A 19,175-nucleotide genomic window follows, 5' to 3' on the forward strand; every position below is an offset into this window, starting at 1 on the left:
GTGTGTCATGTCCATTTATGTCAGAGGCCTTGGAATGGTAAAGCCTGTACATGCACAACATCTCCTTTTCCAAGATCGACTGCAAAACAGTTTGAAACAAGGAGAGTAGTAGGTTCTTCCCAGTAGCTTTACTTCAGTCTTTTTCAGCAGATCGTCCCACTCCACAGGCCATCGCTCTTCTGACCTCAGAGTGAAGTACTTCTCTGGTGTGTCTGTACGTAAGTGCTGCAGAGCCTTCATCTGCAGAGTCCGGCTTTCACATAAACATCAAGGTATCCTGGACTGAACTGTAGGGAAAGATATTCCCTGATGTGTGTTCAGCAGCAATATCAAAAAGTAAAGACTGATTCTTCTCAGAAGAAAATTTCTATGGCCTGTGAAATCTAGGAGAAATAAGAGAGATTTTTTCAAACTACATAAATACATATAATTTTAAAAAATTCTACATTAGATTAACAAAAAATAGTTTTCCTTTCTGTTTTAAAAAAACATTCTGTTTTGAAGGTACAGTAATAGTATTGAAGAATATCAGTTTTAATTTTCACGAGCACATTTCCACACCTATGCCATGACTGTAGTGCAGTTAGAGTCCTCGGGGCCCAGTCTAACCAGTTTACAGTTATTTGGGAGTGCAAATGCAAATTAGGTGTGGGGTTGATTTTGGTTTGGGGTTTTTTTTAGGAATTAGGTCACAGTTTGTCGTTGGTAGAAATGATCTTTATTGTGCAGTGATCTCGTTATATTGTATGAGTTAAGCAATATTGAGCTGATGCTTCAGAAAATATGAGGACATACTATTGGTTTAATGTATTATAAGAGTCTATCTGGAGTAAATATTCTCCTTCTCCGTAGGCTCGTTCTTTTGACTGAGGTACATAATTAAAGTCCCTGTCATTTGTAATGCTTTAGCACTAATTGTAAATTGTAAGTCTCTTTCCAGGCTGTACAACCTGCTTACTAGTATCCTGAACAAATTTAAAAATATATCATCATAATCTACTTGAGTTCCCCAGGTAGCTTCAGTTAGAGAAGGTATATCTCATTTTTCAGCCTTAAACCGCAGCCATCCCTTTTTTGCCCTAAATTTCGTTCTATCAGTGCAGCGATGTCTCGCTATAAACATTGAGTCTGAATGCTGGAATGTAAAAGGGCCCTAACAATTGCATGAACAGTCTAGATTTCTATAAATATAGCACTTAGATCAATGTACATTGCATTTATGGCTCATTTATGTCCTTTTCATTGAACACCCAAAGCTCAGTTGAGCTGGAGTTCATTCCAAGTTCAGAAATAAGCATGCAAACGTAGGCCCAGCTGCAGTGAGCCTTGCAGGACACGAGCCTGCACTCAACATGCCTTGGTACAGCGGTAGGGAACTTATTTTAGCAGCGAGCACACCTGAGGACTCCTAAAATTGCTTTAAGAGTAATTGGACCTGCTCTCAAGAGACCTAATAGAAATTGTGGGAAATAACTGATAGCTGCTTCAACTTTTGTCTCACGAACAAGGTCTTTTTGCAAGTAACAGCGGCTGTGGAATCAGCTTCTCTCACATTTTTTCCCACTTAGAAAAGGGAAATGGATGTTTTTGTGCATGTTTAAACATAGCATGTGTCACTGGTGCCGGTACGTGGAGCAAGCACTAGACTGACCAGGTTGCTCGGAGAACAACAGGAGCCCAACGCGAGTCCTGGCCTGCCCTCCCCGCTGGGCGGCCACGGAGTGTGCAGGGGGTCGGACTCTTGCCAGTAGCTACTGGGGCAACATCAAGTGATACTGAAACCTACAGGCTGAATCCATCAGAACACCCCCAATTAGGACCAGTGCATTACTTATGACCATTATGTATGTCATGGTATGTAGAATTTTACTTCTTAGCAGGAAAGTTGCAATGTTCAGGATGATAAGGTTGCACGTTCAAGTACATTTAATTCAAAAGCCTTTTTGTAGTGTATTAAGTTGTTTGTCTACTTTTTTAAAAAATATTTTTTCTATGTTGCACCCTAAATTTAAATTTTTCTCATAGCTTTTGAATCTTTGGTGCAAAGAACACAACCAGAGTGATGTTTTGAAGAAGGTCAGAGGGCTTCTCAGAACATGCAAATCAAAGCCAAAAAAAAAAAGAGAAAAAAAAATTTGCAAAAGTCAGGCTTCAAACAAGGAGATAAATACTTCCAATATGTTTTAAAAATAAAGCTTCCTTTGCATATTCTTCTCCCACATCCAGCATGTAAGAGCAGAATCTACAAATTCAGGATGCAAGCAGGCTGGTTTTAGCAGGTAAGTGAAATAAATAGCTGGAAAACTGACCTTGTCAAATGTTTGCTTGATGCATGTACCTCCATTTCGTTACTTTTGTATTCATTTAGCTCTTTCCGAATTGCTGCCTAGGAATTGAAAATAGAAGGTGGTTAACAAATAACTTTGTATTTATAAGCATTGTAAAATACTGGGCTTGCAGAGCAGAACAGGAGTTTTCTAAAGTAGAAATAAAAGGTGTTGGGCATAACAAAGCACACTGTGCCAGTAGAGATGCTGAATATTTAGGTTGTATGGCTTGGTGATACGATACATCTTATCATTCATTGCTGACAGGGTCACTTCTGTCTAGATGCAGTTCTGACAGGAGAATAAAAACACAGTGCTTATTGTCTCACATTTAATAATATTCCTGTTAAAATTTATTAAAGATTAAGAGGACTTGCCAAGAAATTGGTCAGCTGTTCAACTGACTTTTATGGAATTTCTATGTGTGTCATACTGGTGCTTCCACGGATTTTTATATATATTTGGTATTTGAAGTTTAGCTACCCACAATTATGAGGCTTATATCCATGTTCATGTTTCATATCAGAGTTTTGGGTTGTCTTAAAAGAAAAATTGGGGAAAATAATGTATTTGTCTGCTCTGAAAGACAAGTTTTTCATTCGCAAATGCAATGGTCAAAATCCTGACCCTGAATTCCTGACCTGTGCCCCCAGTATATGCAATTGAACTCTGCAACTTTTTAGCTTACAAACCTGCCTTGTTAACAATATAAAACCAGTAAAATGAGGAAAAGTCTAATTTTAATACATACCCGGAACATACAAGGAAAATACAAAATCATTATTCCATTGAGTAATATATAATAGCTCATTCACCATTTTAGTGAGCTCAGGAGAACAGCTACTGTAGTAGAAATCCATTGTTCCTTTGCTATATGAGTCCTCTAAAAGCATTTATGACACTTTTTACTGGGGCAACACTGGAATAGGGAACGAAGTGTTTGATCTCCATGTCTCAGAACAAAGCAGTAAGTAATGCTCCTGTATTTGCCAGCTGACTCAGTAATTAGCTCAGCATCCTTAGTCCTTCTGCTCGCTGCAGCCCTGAAACTTCAAGTTCCATCTGGAATCATGCTGAACTATTCTTCCTAGTATTCGAGCACCTAAATGTGAAAGTTAAATTAGGATGTAAATCCGCTATGTGGCAAGTATGTGACGGAACAAAAATGTGTGTTTGTTTATGTGCGTGAAAACATAGGATCAGGTCACCCCTTGAGCATTCGAAGGAGATGGGAAAGGCAATACTGGCGTGTTTAGAAACATGGTGGAGGATATTTGCGTATTTGGGACAAAACTTCATATTTCAGGATAAACGTTAATAGTGCATTGGCTGGAAATGTTTGAGTTGCAGCCCTAAAGCATTAAAAAAGATCGTGCCCACCTTTTTTTTTTTTTCTGTCAGTTGTTGGGCTGGCTAGAAGCCTTTATAGTTCTAAACAGGCATTTTTATAAATAGCGTTTTTTTATGACAGTATGTGTTGGTTGCTATGGTTTCAGCATAAAATACATGGGTAACACTTACAGAGATTAAATGTCCCAGAGGTTAAATGTCTTTGCAGAATCTGATATATCAGTGTAGACAAATCAAGTAGAAAGCAGTAATACATCATTTTAATTATGTCAGTACCTTATCTGCTGCTGATAGTCTTGTCCATGGTTTATCTGCCCGCCTGTCGTAGTCCTGTGCTTTTGCCACTTCTACATAATCACTGAACCGAATCAGGATTTTTCTGTCTCTTAGTTCATCAACTGTAGGTCTCTGGTTAAGCTGTATTAAATAGTTTTGTAAAATAAAATCAGTGTTAAACATATCAATACAATGCACAACGTTTTCTGCTTCACATCTTAGCTTAGTGTGCATTTACGTATATGGAAAAAAAAAAGAAAATAAATTTTGGGAATTCCAGGGAAATATTCAATCTTCCAGAGGATTGCTAAGAGAGTAATAATGGTTTAAATTGAGATATGGGCTTCAGCTCATTAGCTTTATAATGGACAAAAGAGGAAAATATTTTAACTTGGATATTGATAAAAAGCACTTACAATATGCAAGGGAATCATAATGAATTTATTATGATTTATGTATAATATAATAGGCTGTAGGGGTTTTCTGCTGCAGTCAGTGGCACATTGTCTGTGTAAGGTGTGCGGGACCAGACCCATTGTAAGAATTTCAATTTGGCTTTAGCAAGTTATCGGCATATTTGGCTTATAACTCCCATAAGGATTCCTAGGAACAGAACAATGACAGATCCAGGTCTGATTCTGAGAATACCTTAAATGCACAGAGAAGTTTATTGTGGGAGCACACCTGGTGCTCAGCAAGGAATCAGCTCTGCTGATTGCTACAAAGCAGTCCTTTTCTAGCTGTGTAGCTGCAAAATATGTGGTGTGCAAGCAAATACCCATTTTCTGATTTAATGTTTATATGTAAATATTCTACTAAGTCCCATGTAGCTGAGATGAAGTAAACATTTTTATAATTCATGTTACTAGATAGCACTATCTCAGACACTGCTGAGGAGGGTGTGTATTAAGGGAGGTCTTGTGTAATAATGACCTCTATGACTGGTTGGTGTTACATTAGCTTTGCTAGATTTCTAAAATCTAATGGAAGGTTTTGCAAGATTTTACCTTTCTTGTCAGTCTCTGTTTGATTTCCCTTCTTTCTTCCTGTTCTGTTTGATCATTTCGTTCTGTGGATAACATAAATTAAAAAAAGGTTACTTTCCTCATGAGAGGGATCCGTAGTTTCCAAAGTTCCAGGCAACAAAAATTAGAACATAGAAAAATTAGTAGCTGGTTCTTAGTTGTACGTTTGGTTGGTTCAGCACATCTCCCTGGTTCTCTATTAGAACACACAGTTCTCTGTAAGGACAACATCCTGCTGCCACTGGCACCTTTTCCTGGGCTCTAAACTCCAGTTCCAAGGAGAATAAATAAAACAGCAGCCTCACCAGCTCTCCAATTGTATAAACTTCAGAAGGAAAATCAAAATATTCCATAGTTAATCATCATTTTTTATTCTCCACGTTGCTGGAGCCATTCATGGCAGTAGATGCTGAAAAGACTTATTGCAGCAGCTCCAGGGAAACTCTGTTCTTTCCTCTATAACCGCATTCTCAGGCTACATCTTTAGATGGTCACGCTGCCACAATAGTTATCTTTGACTTGCATGCTTTTTTCTCTGCTATTCAGGATATGCCGCTGACATTAGAACCTCTTTATCCTCATGGGGTTTTCTTTTGTAGCGTTCCACTCTAACCTAAGCCAGCTTGCTTTGTGTGTTGTGCCTATTAACATTCAAGCCGTGATGCCTCCTACACACTGGCTCTAAAAATAGACTGGAGAGCTGTAACACTGTGTGAAATATATCCTTTGCCTTGGGAAACAAGTTCATGGTGTTTCTATTTCTAGCACTATCTGTTACTAAATTCAGGCGTGAGCCAATGACCTGAGCAAAGATGAAGACCTAGAGAAAAATGTTTAACTGTTCCGGGATTCTCTAGATACTACTGTGAAGTGTATTATTCTACTTGCATTAGGTATTTCCAGTGTTAAAGCACACACGTGATTTTTAATATGCCCCCAAAAAATCCCACTAGCACTGCAGATGAGTTTCCAAAATGATATTTTTAGTAATGAAGTATTCTCCTCCCTTATTTTTATGCTCATTAGATTACACTGAAAGGCAATTATATGTATTTAAAATAACATAGTAGTGCGTAGCCACAACTGGCTGTAGTAGAAATGTAAATCACATGAATCTAAAGTGCTAGAATGTGCTATATTACAATTCAGTGGCAAGGCACACAAATTTAAAAGATAATAGGACAGCTAAAATTAGTGCTCTGTCAGGGATTAGCAGCTATTTAAGTCTAGAATGTTTAAAAAGAGAACAGGCTTTAAAAAATAAATTGTACTCCAAGAGGTAGAGGTACCTGCACAAAGTTACTAATCTGCTTCATTTGGTTTTAATTCAACCCTTTTAGAGTAGATATTCCTATCTATACATTTTTCTTAAAAGAAGAGAATTTTCTGTGGCCATAGTGTCTTTTAAGATATGACTGTGATATGCACCGAGAGAATCCCTAAAGAGAAACCATAAATACACATTTCTGATCAGAAAAAGCTTTTCCAAATAAACATAAACTAAACATGCATCGTGACCCATTTCTATGAGACATTCACTCAGGTTCAGTGCTTATTCCCAGCTTCAAGAAATACAAGAAATAGCTCTTTTATAAAAAATAAACTAGGATTTGATAGAAATGCTAGCAAGGGCACCATAAAACTCGAGTGTTATTACAGAGACAGACCAGGGATGTTTTCACATCACATCACTCTGCCTATGCTTAGATCCATTCATTAGTGGGGGCTGGTTTTATAAATCTCAGCAGAGAGACGCTCCCAATTACGAAGTGGCATGTGCAGCACTGTAATTCACTGTGCTGCTCTCTGAATTATTCAGGGAATTCTTAGCTGTGCGTGACACTGAAACAATTCCTGGTGTTAAGAATGAACCGGGGATTGCACAGTGTGATTGAAGAGATGCTGCTTTCTTGGATGTCCATGTCAGCTTTCTGTTGAATCCAGGAAGAATACATAGGAACACCCGTGTTGTGATTTTAGTTCATGTGCTTTTCGGGCTTTATGGTAAACCAGCAGTGTTTCTATATTTCAATTGCAGGACTTAGAAGATCAACAAAATTGTAAGAAAGCGTTGGCTTTGGGTTCGCTTTTCAGTTATTACTTTTATCTCAGAAACGCCTCCCTAAGGCGGATAAGAAGTCACTGTTTTAAATCTTACTGAGATTTGGCTTAAAATAATGTAGTAGTTGCACTTACGTACTTGCAATATGTTTTTCGTGGCGCTGGAGTTGTATAAAAGTGAATTATCAGTCCTTAAGACATCTTTGGGTGGTAGCATTGCTTCCATTAGCAGGACGTGTCCTGAACATCAAAGATGTTGGGAAACTCAACTGTACAAACCCTTACAGCCTGGAGGAGGTTGTAGTGATTTCACTGACTGGCATTTATACTGTTACAGCTTTGCATGTCAGACCCAATCCAGGTGTTTTTCAAGTTCCTAACAAGAATGACGATATCCCTGTTAATAAAAGGCGACTTTCCTAATTTCCAGATTCGCTCAAAACAGAGACTGGTTGTTGCATTTGTCCAGCCTTTTACAACTGGCCCACCTAAGAGATGACCTCAGCTCTTTACAAGACACCTCGCTCTTTATATAATGGAAAAGGTGAATAAACCAGAAGTGGTTCTGATCTCAGCTGAACCTGTATAAAGCCTGAGCAACTGAAGTCAATAAATTTGCTCCATGCTGGGAGCTCTTTAAATGAGATACAAATCTAGACAAGTATGTTTAGCTGGCGTTCAGGAAATATCTTTAATTCTGCTTTATCTTCTTTCTGCTTTATCTCTCTCTAAGCTCATTATATGAATGTATTCAAACTTTTTTTTATTATTAAAGCTGGTCAGTTTAACCCAGATTAAGGATGTAAGCAGCACACTTCAAAAAGTAAACATAAAGGAACAGATTTTTATCAGTAGAGATCAGCTCTTCCTTAGCCAGAAAAAACCCCAAGGAAACAGATTTTCCAAGATCTTAGGTACTGACTCTTGAAAATCTGGCCCCACATATTTCAGAATCTTGGGTTAATGGTTTTTCTTCTCTCTTGTGGTAGATGACAGGTGAATTTAGGCCAAGTTCATCCATTCGCATTTGCAAAGAATGTATCCTGCTTCTCATTTAGCCATGCACATGTTAGATACATCAAATTTTACCACGTGCAATGTACGTATTGGAACAGGACTGAAAATACCAATAAACATGAGGTGACTATGGAATTCCTTTGTGTTAAAACTGAAATGAAATCCTCAGTAACTTCAATGGCAAGAGCATAAGGTTTTTTCTATGAACTACCAAGAAAGTTCTGAGACATTAGATTTTAGGTAACAAAATGTAGATAACTTTTTCCTAGCAAATTAATTAATAATTCATAGGAATTAAATAGCATAGGGGGTATTGCTTGTATGACGTAAACTTATGTGGCCTTATGTTTTATGCTTGTTTAATGAGAAACAAACTATTGGTCACATCATTCTGGTTTTTGTCTGTCAACACTAAATAGACTATGAAAATAACAGAAGCAATATACTTTTCCTTCAGGCAGATGCCTCCCTCTCCCCCCTGTCTGAGACTCATAATGGAGACAATTTCAAAGCTCTCTGTCGCCTTCCCCTGTTCAGCGCTTGTTTGATCCACAGGTCAGAACCCCAGTCTGCAGGAAAAGAGTTGCAAGTTTCTGCCTCGTGTTTATTTGAGAGATGTTGAGAACATTCCCCCATGACAGCATCTGTAACAGGCCTGGAAGTGTCTGTCTAATAACTCAGAGTGCTCTTTCTTTGATTAGTCTTTGGGAAGGTCTCTAATGATAAGAACAAAGGTACTTGCTGGGAGAACAGCCCTCTGCAAGGATGCTTTGTCCAGCCCACTTCAGCCTTCGTGGCACTCAGTGTGCTGTTTGCTGGGCCAGTCCACACCTCGAAAAATGTCAGACCGGTTCTCACTGCGCTGGGTGGCACTAAGATTGTGTTCCCCTCTCAGACATACATAACAGTGTAAGCAGAATGAAAATTATTCGAAATCCTAAACTTGAACAAGTCATACTTTTCTGTACTATATTGCATGCCTTTATCAAAGTGTAAATTCTGATCCCTGCAGCATTTGAAACCCAGGACATATGAAAAAACTTTTATGTACAGAAAATAATCTCAATGAATTAATTTTTCTATTTAAAAATAATACATTCTAGAAATGCAATCACTGGTTTCAACAAACACATATAAAGTATTTTAGGGAAAAAATACTCACGTTTAAGTATATTTCTTCTTTCTAGCTCCTCAACAGCAGGTCTTTGGCTGAGTCGCCTGCGGAAAAACACCAAAATCACATTTTGTACCATGCTTGTTCTTTGGGAAGTCTGCAGTGTTCTGAGTTCTGGTTGGTGTTTTCCTCAGGGAGGGGACTACAAAATCCCTCTCCAGGACTCAGGAAAAAAAAAAAAATACAAGAATCCTCGCACTGGAATGCTTGCTTAGATTCTTTTTCCCAAATGTCAGCAATGCAGGTGGAAGTTTTCCTCTAGTTTGCTCTGCTGTCACTGAAACGCTTCCTCCGACTGTGCATCATTTTCACCGTACTTTCCAGGCAGTCAGTTGGAACCAGCGCTCTCCAACAGTTAAATTCACTCCTGAGGGGGTATTTAAGGTGGTTATCAAATGAGTTTCACAGTCATCTTCTGTAGCTGTCACAGCCTCTACCTTTTAATATCACACAGCAGCGGCTTCCCTTTTTCTAGTAACACCAGTGGTGCATCCTGACAAAATGCAGACTTGCCAGAAATAAAGCTTTCCTGTGGTTTCCCGACTACACGTCTAACAGACCAATCCTCCCCCTGCCTGCTGAATAAAATTCGTGTGCTGCTCACAGCCTCATGCTGTCTGAACGGAGCGTCTTGTGCAGTTTCACCTCCCCTTTTCAGTAGTGCTGCTTCAGGATTGAGTCTTCAAATCATATGATCAGTGCCACAGCGATTTTATTCTGCATACTAAATGAGACTTCCCCACGAGACACTGCTAATATCTGCAGAGAATCTCAGGTAATTGAACCCCTCCCCTAGGCAGACACACACATGCTGCATTTGCTGGCTTTCAAGTAATAATCCAGCAAGCAGATCGGAAGGAGTTTACGATGCTTTCTGGCCTGCGTTCTGGCAACGCTGAGAATTCTCATCGTCTCCTCTCCAGCAGATGTTGCCAAGCCAGAGATGAAGTTACAGAGACAAATACTCAGAGCAGGGACCACCCTGCAAACCACTGCTGCAGTAGTTATCCCTCTGCTGTGCATAGGAAATACAGGAATGATTATAAAGTGATGCTATAACAAGATCTAAATTTTATCAAATATACAAGAGAGAAAAAATGAACCGTTGCAGACTCTAAAAGAACCAGTAAAAGTACTCGATTCTAATTTCTCCTTGTTTTGTAAGCCTTACCAAATTTACCTTCAAAATCAACACTGTATTCGTATGTTATCAGAATAACAGCCCAAAATACAGATGTAACTCCTTATCCTTTTCAAATTAATTTCCCTGCGATCACTGGGAAAGCTTTCTTTGGCAACAGGAAGGCATCACAACTACTATAGCAGAGTCACACTAACAGAAAACTCAGATGATGAGTTCTTGCGCTTAGAAACGCCCACAGCCTTACTCTCATTCTTCCGACCTAACATTTCATATCACCTAAGGTTTTTCTCCTGATCTCTGGATTTCTCTTTGGAGTAATGAATTGGATACTCCAGCAGTGGAAGTTGCAATAATTCCAACTGAAACAGGAATGACGCTGAAATGCCCTACTAAAGGCTTTAAACATGTATTTTTAATTCCTGGTACCCTTGGACTCCTCCTTCGTCACTGATTTCCCTGTGTGTCTCAGAAATGATACAATTTGGCTAGGTTTTGTTTGAAAGAGATTAATGTGCATTTTACAACATAAGTCAGGGAAGAATGACTTACTCAGAGAGCTTATCTGCAAATGAAAAGTCCACCTGACCTGCTGCTCACATGCCTTTCTCTCAAGCCACTCCTAATTACAGCCCTTCCATGCGAGATTTATAGATTCTCCCAGAATCTGTACATTAGATTTCAGAGGCTCCTTTTAAACTGGGGAATTAGAAGCCTAACAGAAACGATTAAAGCAGTATGAGAATGCATATATGTATGAATGCTGTGTGTATTTATATATATATATGTATAGTCACAATATGTAGTATGGTTAATTATTTAAAACCCTGTTTCCCTTTTGGCTTTGGTAAATATGTGGTGCCCAGAGACAAGAACATATTTCTGTGCAAATCCTCACCTTTACCTACGACAGAAAGAAAAGGTGCAGACATACACATATATACACGTGAGAAGGCATTGCATTTTTTTTCCTGAGTTTTTCAGAGGTATAGTCCATACTTCCAAGCTTTTTGTCATAACCACAAAACTAGGAGCGGACTTTTCTTCAAAATAAAATTCTGAGAGGATTTTGGGAAGCTGCACATAGAGTGAAAACGCCAAATACAGCGAGAGTCATAATGAAACAACGAGAGGTGGCGACACTGCTGGCATTGCTATCGAGGTGCGAGGACGTTTTGTTTCAATCTGTTGTATTATTTTTGATGTTCGTGTATATCATACATCAGTTTGCTGCCATGGATATTTACTGAGTGAGTACAGCCCGTCCTGCCCGAGTTGCTCAGCTGCTTTGGATGGGGGAAGGTGCTTCACCCCGCATGGGGTCTGAGGGCCCCAGCTGCACTTTGTTCCCTCCGAAGGCGACTCAATCCCCCCAATACTTCTCTCAAATCCTGCCCGCAGCCGGGCTTGGAACCAGATAAGGACAAACACATCTCTGAGGGCTCCTGGCAGGTCAGCAGCTCAGCGTAGCACAAGAGAATCTGCAATTTACCTCTGACAAAAAAAGCACGTTCCTCTTGAAAGGAGCTTTAAAGTAAGAAATGTTTCAGACGAGTTTGTGCCTCTGCTTGGCTGAGCTGCTCTCTAGGCGCTGTGGGGCTCCAGGTGCCCTCCTGCGCAACGAGTGCTCTGGTTTGCATATTTATTTCTAGGATTTTTTTTTTTTCTCCAAACCTGTTAAAATAGGAAACGCCAGCACTGACAGAACCAGAAAGTGTCCCCTGTGTGTTGAGCTCAGTGTTTCCTCAGAGGGTGGCCCTCAGGCCCTGTGGAGAGAAAGCACCGTGGCCTCGGAAACAGCACCATGCCTGAGGGAAACCTGGCTGAGGAAATGGCGGCCGCGTCTCCTCACGCCCCTGTCAGTGAGCACAGGCCACCAAGCAGGTCCTGAGAGAGGCTCTAGAAGGCAATGCTCAGATCTCCTGTGTTTGAAGGAAACAAACTCCAGCTGAATAATTATTATCAGAAGACAGCATCACAGCAGGGAGTCCATGTGTGATGAAGAGGATGAAGCAGGCACCTGCCATGAAGGAGCCTTTGTGAAGGCTAAAAACTGAACCCTCGGTGGACTGCGGATGATCTCTACAAGATTTGTGCAGGGATAATTTTGTATGACAGAGCTGCAGGCCATTTCGAAGCAAAGCAGAGGCCTGGCTCATTTCCTGTGGGTTCAGCAAAGTACCCACACCTGTATGTGGGCGGCTGCAGGGCTGCACCTGTGGGCCAGCCTGCACCCCGTCTGACTGCCGTGCTGCTTGTAGGAGCCATTTCAAGGTCTGTGGTGGAAAGGAGACTCCAGCACTGCTGCAATGTAGACATGGATGTGAACAGGTGAGTCCTATGCTTTCTGTTTCTGTTGTTTTTTCACCTGGGGACTCACCTTAGTGAGGTGACTGTGAGCTCACCAGGAGCCCTAATGTAGTGTACTGTTTCTGTTGTGTCACAGTGATGGTTTCTTTTCAGTTTATAAGAATTTAGATATCTATTCATTGCTTTTTGGAAATGCTGTTGTGTTCTTGGGTGATATCAAGACCTAGGTTTGTGTATTTTTGCACTGCATGCTGAGGCAGGCGCGCTCCCTCCGCGCACCTCACCAGGGCCAGCCGTGTTTGGAAGGGTCTTGAAACTTTCTTGAAAACTCTCAAGTAACTCGCAGGCAAGTCCTATCTCTGTCCAGGTTCCCCATGGTGTAAATGCATACACTTCCATTGATATTGCAGCTGTCTCCTGTTGAGGATATCTACTCCAAGAATTTGCTTCCTCAGTAGCTTAAACCAAGGGATGCTGAGAGCAAAAGTAACTGGAGCTGAACCTGCAGAACCTCAGTTGAGGCAACTGCATCTGCCCCAGGGAAACTGAGCAGAACTGGACGTACCAATGTTGCTTCCCTGTAAATGACGTTTTAATACAGCTCAGACAGAGTTTGTTGTATGTGTGTCAGTGATTCTCCAAGTCTGGATAGTGACGAAAATCTGAATATTTTCTCATAATGCTAGAGCAGTGACCATAAGTTGCAGGGGGACAGAGGAGACATGGATACACAACACTGCATGGACAGTCGTTTCTTAAGTTCAGAAAAAGAACAAAGTTTATATGTTATTGTTCTGTGCAAAATGAACATAAACCTTCAAGCGCCAGGTGTTCTTTAGCTGTTTGAAGTTTGGGGCATTTTCTAGGGTATTTGCAGATTACCGTTAGAAAGTTTTCTCCAGTAATTTGGGCTCAGAAAGATAATTGGATAAACTGGTGTATTTCCACTTCTTAGAAGCCAAAAACTTTGCCTCCTTCCATGTCCTCTGCAGTGTTACTCTGAGGGTGAGAGGAGCAGCTCATTGCAGGTTGGCTCAGTCACCTGTGGTTTGCCCCAGGAACACCCTGTAGGTACGGCCACGTGCACTCTTGGGTGCTGGGAATCTGCACATGGCCTCAAGATGTTTGTTTTCTCCTTGCAACGTGCACGTGGGAGTTCTGTGACGTTCACGGGTGCTCCATGCAGGCTCTGAGAGGGGCAATAAATCCATGCGTGTTTGGCTGTTGATGTACATGTGCAGTGTATAATTGTAGCAAAACAGGCTGCCCGGGGAGATAACGCGTCCTGCCCCTGCCAGCCCCATCGGTGGGGGAGTCTCTGTTGGCTGGCCCGTCTCTGCCACGAGGATCTGGTTTGAGGTCCTGCTGACTGGCATGTTTGACACATGCACAAGTGCAGATGCTGGAGTCGGCTTCAAGGGGACAACCACTAATTGCTGGTCCCCTCTGGAGCAAGATCACATGTTCATGAGCCCAGCAACTCACACGTGTGCCTGTGGCTGCTGATGAATAGATCGATATTTACTTCACACAGTCAGATTGTCTCCTTCACATTTAAGGGAATTAATGTCTTGGGACCATCATTACACCAAAGTTGATGGTATTGGACTGTTACAGGTGACTCTGAATCCTCAGCGGTCTGAGGATTTGCATGTCACTAGGATCCCAGGCTCTGCTATCAGATGGGCAATGCATCAATATGTCCTACAGGCAGGAGATGCTGCCAAGTTCTCTGTCCTTACGGTTAACCTTAGCAGTGTCTGCTTTGTCCGTTGTGGGAGCTGCATCTACGCAAAGCCACAGCAAGCTGTGGGCTTGCAGGTATGGACACAGAATAGCTGATGAGAAACAAACTGGGAAAAGGTCCAGCCCAGCTATATGCATATGGGGCTATGCTGACTTCCCAGCCCTTAGACAGTCCATCTCTTCTAGCTCCTCTTACTAGTCTGCAGTCTCAGCTGCCTGGCAGACCCCAGCAAGTGTTCCGCAGAATCCACTGCAAAAAAGCTCTTGTTCTTGTTCCTGGTGTTTCTTCTCTGTTCCTAAAATGCGTTCATTTCTCAAATATGTTTGTGCGTAGATTCTGTTGCACAGTATCTGTATTTATGGTCATCATAAAACTGGGTTTCTTTCAGATTTGTAGCTGAAGCCAAAAGACATACTTTGGAATCCTTTTTCTGTTCCTTCTTACATCAATGTGATTCTGGTATCCTTCTGCAAAGCGAGGGGTAGCCTGGGTAGACTTGGACACGTGCATGTGCCTGTGGACTCTGGGCTGACAAGTGAGCAATCAATGCAGCCTTCAGTAAGTGAGCTGCAGCCAGCAGCGACTGCATTGATTGTCTCTTGTGACAGGTAGTTTTGCAGACAGATTTGGGAAGGGGAGCTCCAGTCCAAGCAAAGGGAGGAGAAATGGGAATGCCCCGTGCTGGTTTCTCATAAAGCAGATTGTGTCTGCCACCCATCAGGAGAGAAAGGCTCTGCCTCTTAAATTGGCATCTCTGTTATCAGAACATCACATTCAATTTGATAAGAAGTTTATTTTGGTCCTTCCTATAAGTAGCTGTGAAGAGTATGTGTGCCAGGGCTCCGAGTCACCCACGCGCTGCACTGTGGCAGTGCAGTACCGCTTGCAAGGTAAAATTACAGGTAGTAGTAAACCCTTGGTGGGAAGGACTTGCCTTTTACAGTCTGTACAAAATTAGAAGGCAAACGCTGAGACACAAGCTTGTTCTTACCCCAAGGTAATTCTGGAGCATGTAAGAAGTGGTAGCTGAGTGACATGCCAGCATTTCCCATCACAGGGTAAGAGTAGTTGCTGCTGTTCTCTCATAGTAAGAGACTAAAGAGCAGTAAAAAAAGGGTGAGTTTGTATGGTAGATTTTGTGAGTTGCATTCAAAAACTTTACTGCTTTTAAATTGCCCCATATGTTCCTTCATAAACTATTTTTTGCATCCAAATAAGAAAACTGCCTTTGAGTGTCCGGTAGAAGATACTGGATAAATGCAGAGGCTTTATATGTTGCCTTAATAACATATCTGATTAATTTGTTTGGCTTTCAGTTCTGTCTGGAGTTTCAAGGCTGCAAATCAGCAAGAGTTCAGTTAATTATGTTGTCACTCGTCTCCCAGGCAATTACAGTTGTCCGTCATTATAATTTCTATGATACAGGCCCTGCAATAAGGAGTTCAGGTTTCATTTGGAATAAAAACGACATACTTGCCCAGCGTGACCCTTGTACTATAACCCATTGTCCCAGAACAACCTACATCCTTGTGACAGGGTTGTTACTGCATAGTGGTACTTAGTGATAAGCACTCTGTGGGCTGAAAGACACCAACAGAGGCAGTATCTAATTATGTGAGAGGATTCAGATGGAGAAGGCTTTACGGTAATCACTGTTTTCACCACTTGTGAAAGCCCCACTGCATTTGACCTTTGGTTTCGTGATTTTCTCCATGTGTGAGGAAGAAAGGCCGGACGCAGCTGGGGAGCAGAGCCTGTCTCAGGTCAAAGGCCAGCCCCAAGGTTCAGTGAAGATGCTGAACACCCTTCCACCACCTTCAGGAGGCTTTTGCTTTCATACCTCTCCCAACATGGAGTTAAGAACTCTTGGAGGACGTTGGGGCTCGTTTTAGGACCGACATAACATAAGGGTTTAAATTTTCAGTTGAACTATTAGTTAACAGACAAGAACTAACATGCATCCATCAGGGTGTAAATGTAAGAGCTACTTAGAACAGGAGCTTTCTCCTCTCCCTTCCATCTGGTTCCCCACTCTGTGATTTAACAGAGCTGCTAGATAGTGTATCTGTCCTGTTTGTAGCAGAATTACAATATTTAGTCATTAGGGTGACAAAAGTACAACTGATTATTCAGACAAAGACATGCCCCATGTTTGTAGTTTGAGTGTTTCTTTTGGTAGCAATGTCAGTGTGGGTAGCACTGCCACTTGCTCTTGCTTCTGCTTTGCCTTGCAGCTGGGTAAGGAACTGGTTTGGGGAATACAGTCAAGCTAAAAATAGCTCAGCAATAAAAAACTGCTGAAAGAACATGCTCTTCTAGTAGCTGCAAGTGGTGCAGACTCCCAGTGCAACTCCTCTGCTGAAGGCCGATGAGGCATCAAGGCTGTGAATTAAAATGTATGTTGAAGGGTCTTCTGACTGAAACCACATGCAGGTTATGATCTAGGTCACGCTGTGCAGGTCACTGAAAATGGTGAATAATGTTTCCTTGCAAAGCAATAGTATTGTGTGTGTGGGTTTTGTGTGATTTGTTGGTTGGTTGTTTTTTTTTTTTTTTGTCCGAAGCAGGAGCTTCTCTGGAGCCCTGTGTTCCCACAAAAAAGAAAACAAACAAACAAAAAAGCATGATGTACATATGTCATATTTGGGCAAACTGAGAACATTGTGGGTTTGATGTTTCAGGACGAGCAAACGAAATGAATTATATAAATCCCAGATTTTTTGTTCTATCCTATTATGTATTTATTACTGTTACATTATTTTAAATAAAGACATCTGCCACTGCTGAAGTGATACTAAATTCAACTCTGATAGCAACTGCTTGAGCAACACTAGGGAGTTGCAAGTCAATCACAGAAGCAAATCTTAGCCCTGTGGTGGGGACTGCCACTTTCCTGAGACTTTCCAAAACTCCTAGTGGAACAGTTGCATACTCCTGGGTGCTTACTTAATGCTGCGGACAAAAAGAAAAAAAGAAATTGGATTTTAACTTCACTGTATAAACAACACCTAATACAATGCTTGTGCTTGATCTGCTCCAGGGAGGCTGAGGCTGGGTTGCCAGCCACCCTTGAGCCCTGTAGAAACGCAGTGGCTGTGGCTAATGACTCAAAATCCCGGTTAGTCTGGAACGCAATTATAGCCACAGCAATCGGAGCTAACAGGGACAGGAGGGCAGAAAGCTGTGTCAGTTTAGGCTGTAGCACTAGTTACATTTTGGAGCTCATCAGAGATACTGTACATGGATAGAAGTGTCACAGAACATCTGGAATTCAGCTAGGGTGCTCACTGTTGCACAGCTAGTGTCAAGATCCTCCAATACCATCCACTTAATCTATTAACAGTTGCCCCCACCAACAAATGCCACTGCGATGTACAGCTGTGGGGTTTGGGTCACTGGAAAAAACCACGGCTGGATTTGCAGAGAGCAGACAAAAAAATATCAGTATGTGTAGCTTGTCAGCCTGCCCCTGCTGACTGTATGTAAATTCTCCTCCGCCCCCTCAATTAATGCAAAATGATTAGAGAATGGCCATTCTCGCCTTGGATACAAGCTGCTGAGAATTTCCCCATGCAATGTGAGCTCTGGAGGATATACTGCTCTGTTCCCTGTAACCTGCATTTGTATATAAAGGAGCCTTTGGCAATCTGCAAAGTCTGTGAAATGACAAACATCTGCAGGCATGTTTGCCATTGCAAGGTGTTGCATAAAGCAACAGCAAGGATTTACCCCAGAGTTGGTGGTATCGAGCTGTGTGAGCCTACTAACCCAGCAGCTTCAAACCCGAACAGAGGGCAAGCCATTGCACTTTGCAAACCGGTTGTAACATGCCGTTGCACTTTGCAAACTGGTTGTAACATCAGGATTCATGCCAAGGGATAACTTTCTTAATCACTGAAGTAAATCAAGGAAAACGCAGTGCTCTCTTGGCTTTATGTAATCCCTAAAGAAAAAAATGAAATTATAGTGATTCCTAAGGTTGCAAATGCTCCAGGGATAGACAGTCCCTGTTGGGACCATATGTACGATGGCACACCTGCTGTCAAACTGTGGGAATCTCTCTGGGAATGCTCCCTGGCAATGCAAGTACTTTCTGGTTCTCTCCTGTCACTCGCCCACACAGCATCTCCAAAAGGATGGGATATCCCTTCCTTCAGAGAGCGTATCACCATCTGTTGTGCTGTTTTCTCTTTCGTGCGCGCTATTGTTAGCCCGGCGTTTTTCAGCACAGAGCTAGACCAACAGCTTGTCCTCATGCTGGCATTAACCACCGCTGGCCAGGGCCACGCAGCCTTTGGCCACAGCATGCTCTGAATCCTGCTTCTTTACTGCATCCCCACTTATTTTAATCTTTTGCTTTTTTTCAAAATTCCTCTAGAGGTTACCTGTTCATTTTTCAATGCAAAGAGTGTTTCCACTGTTAGCATGTACAATGAAATGAGAAATTCCATTGACAGCTTGAAGAAATGGCCCAAGTACTGTGTAGGAATATGAGTCTCCTGGTCACAACGGCAGGAACAATCATCTGGTTTGTAGTTATTTTGCCAGCAGGTCTCATAGTGCTCTGCAAAGCAGGTCTGCATGGCTCTCTCTGCTATATAGAATAGGAAAATGTGGCAAAGGATCTTGTCTGGAAAACCAGACTGGCAGACCCTCCAGGGATTTATTCACTTCCCACTGCAAATGGTATTTTAGTGATTCTCGTTTTCTTTGGTTTTAAATTGGGCTGTGTGAGGAGTATGACTTG

General features: G+C 41.7%; 1 protein-coding gene across 1 annotated transcript in view; it reads right to left on the bottom strand.

The window, feature by feature from the left end:
* Nucleotides 1–302: 302 nt before the first annotated feature.
* The window catches only part of PHACTR3 (phosphatase and actin regulator 3), a 101,250-nt gene continuing 82,377 nt past the window's right edge, over nt 303–19,175 (bottom strand). Inside the window, exons 9-13 of the mRNA XM_065645803.1 lie at nt 9,219–9,274; nt 4,961–5,022; nt 3,954–4,094; nt 2,310–2,386; nt 303–383 (exon numbers count right to left, since the gene is read on the bottom strand). Of these exons, the coding sequence (XP_065501875.1) occupies nt 368–383; nt 2,310–2,386; nt 3,954–4,094; nt 4,961–5,022; nt 9,219–9,274 (352 nt within the window). The 3' untranslated portion in view covers nt 303–367. The remainder of the gene's footprint in view (nt 384–2,309; nt 2,387–3,953; nt 4,095–4,960; nt 5,023–9,218; nt 9,275–19,175) is intronic.

Source organism: Caloenas nicobarica, chromosome 15, assembly GCF_036013445.1.
Source record: "Caloenas nicobarica isolate bCalNic1 chromosome 15, bCalNic1.hap1, whole genome shotgun sequence".
NCBI lineage: Eukaryota > Metazoa > Chordata > Aves > Columbiformes > Columbidae > Caloenas > Caloenas nicobarica.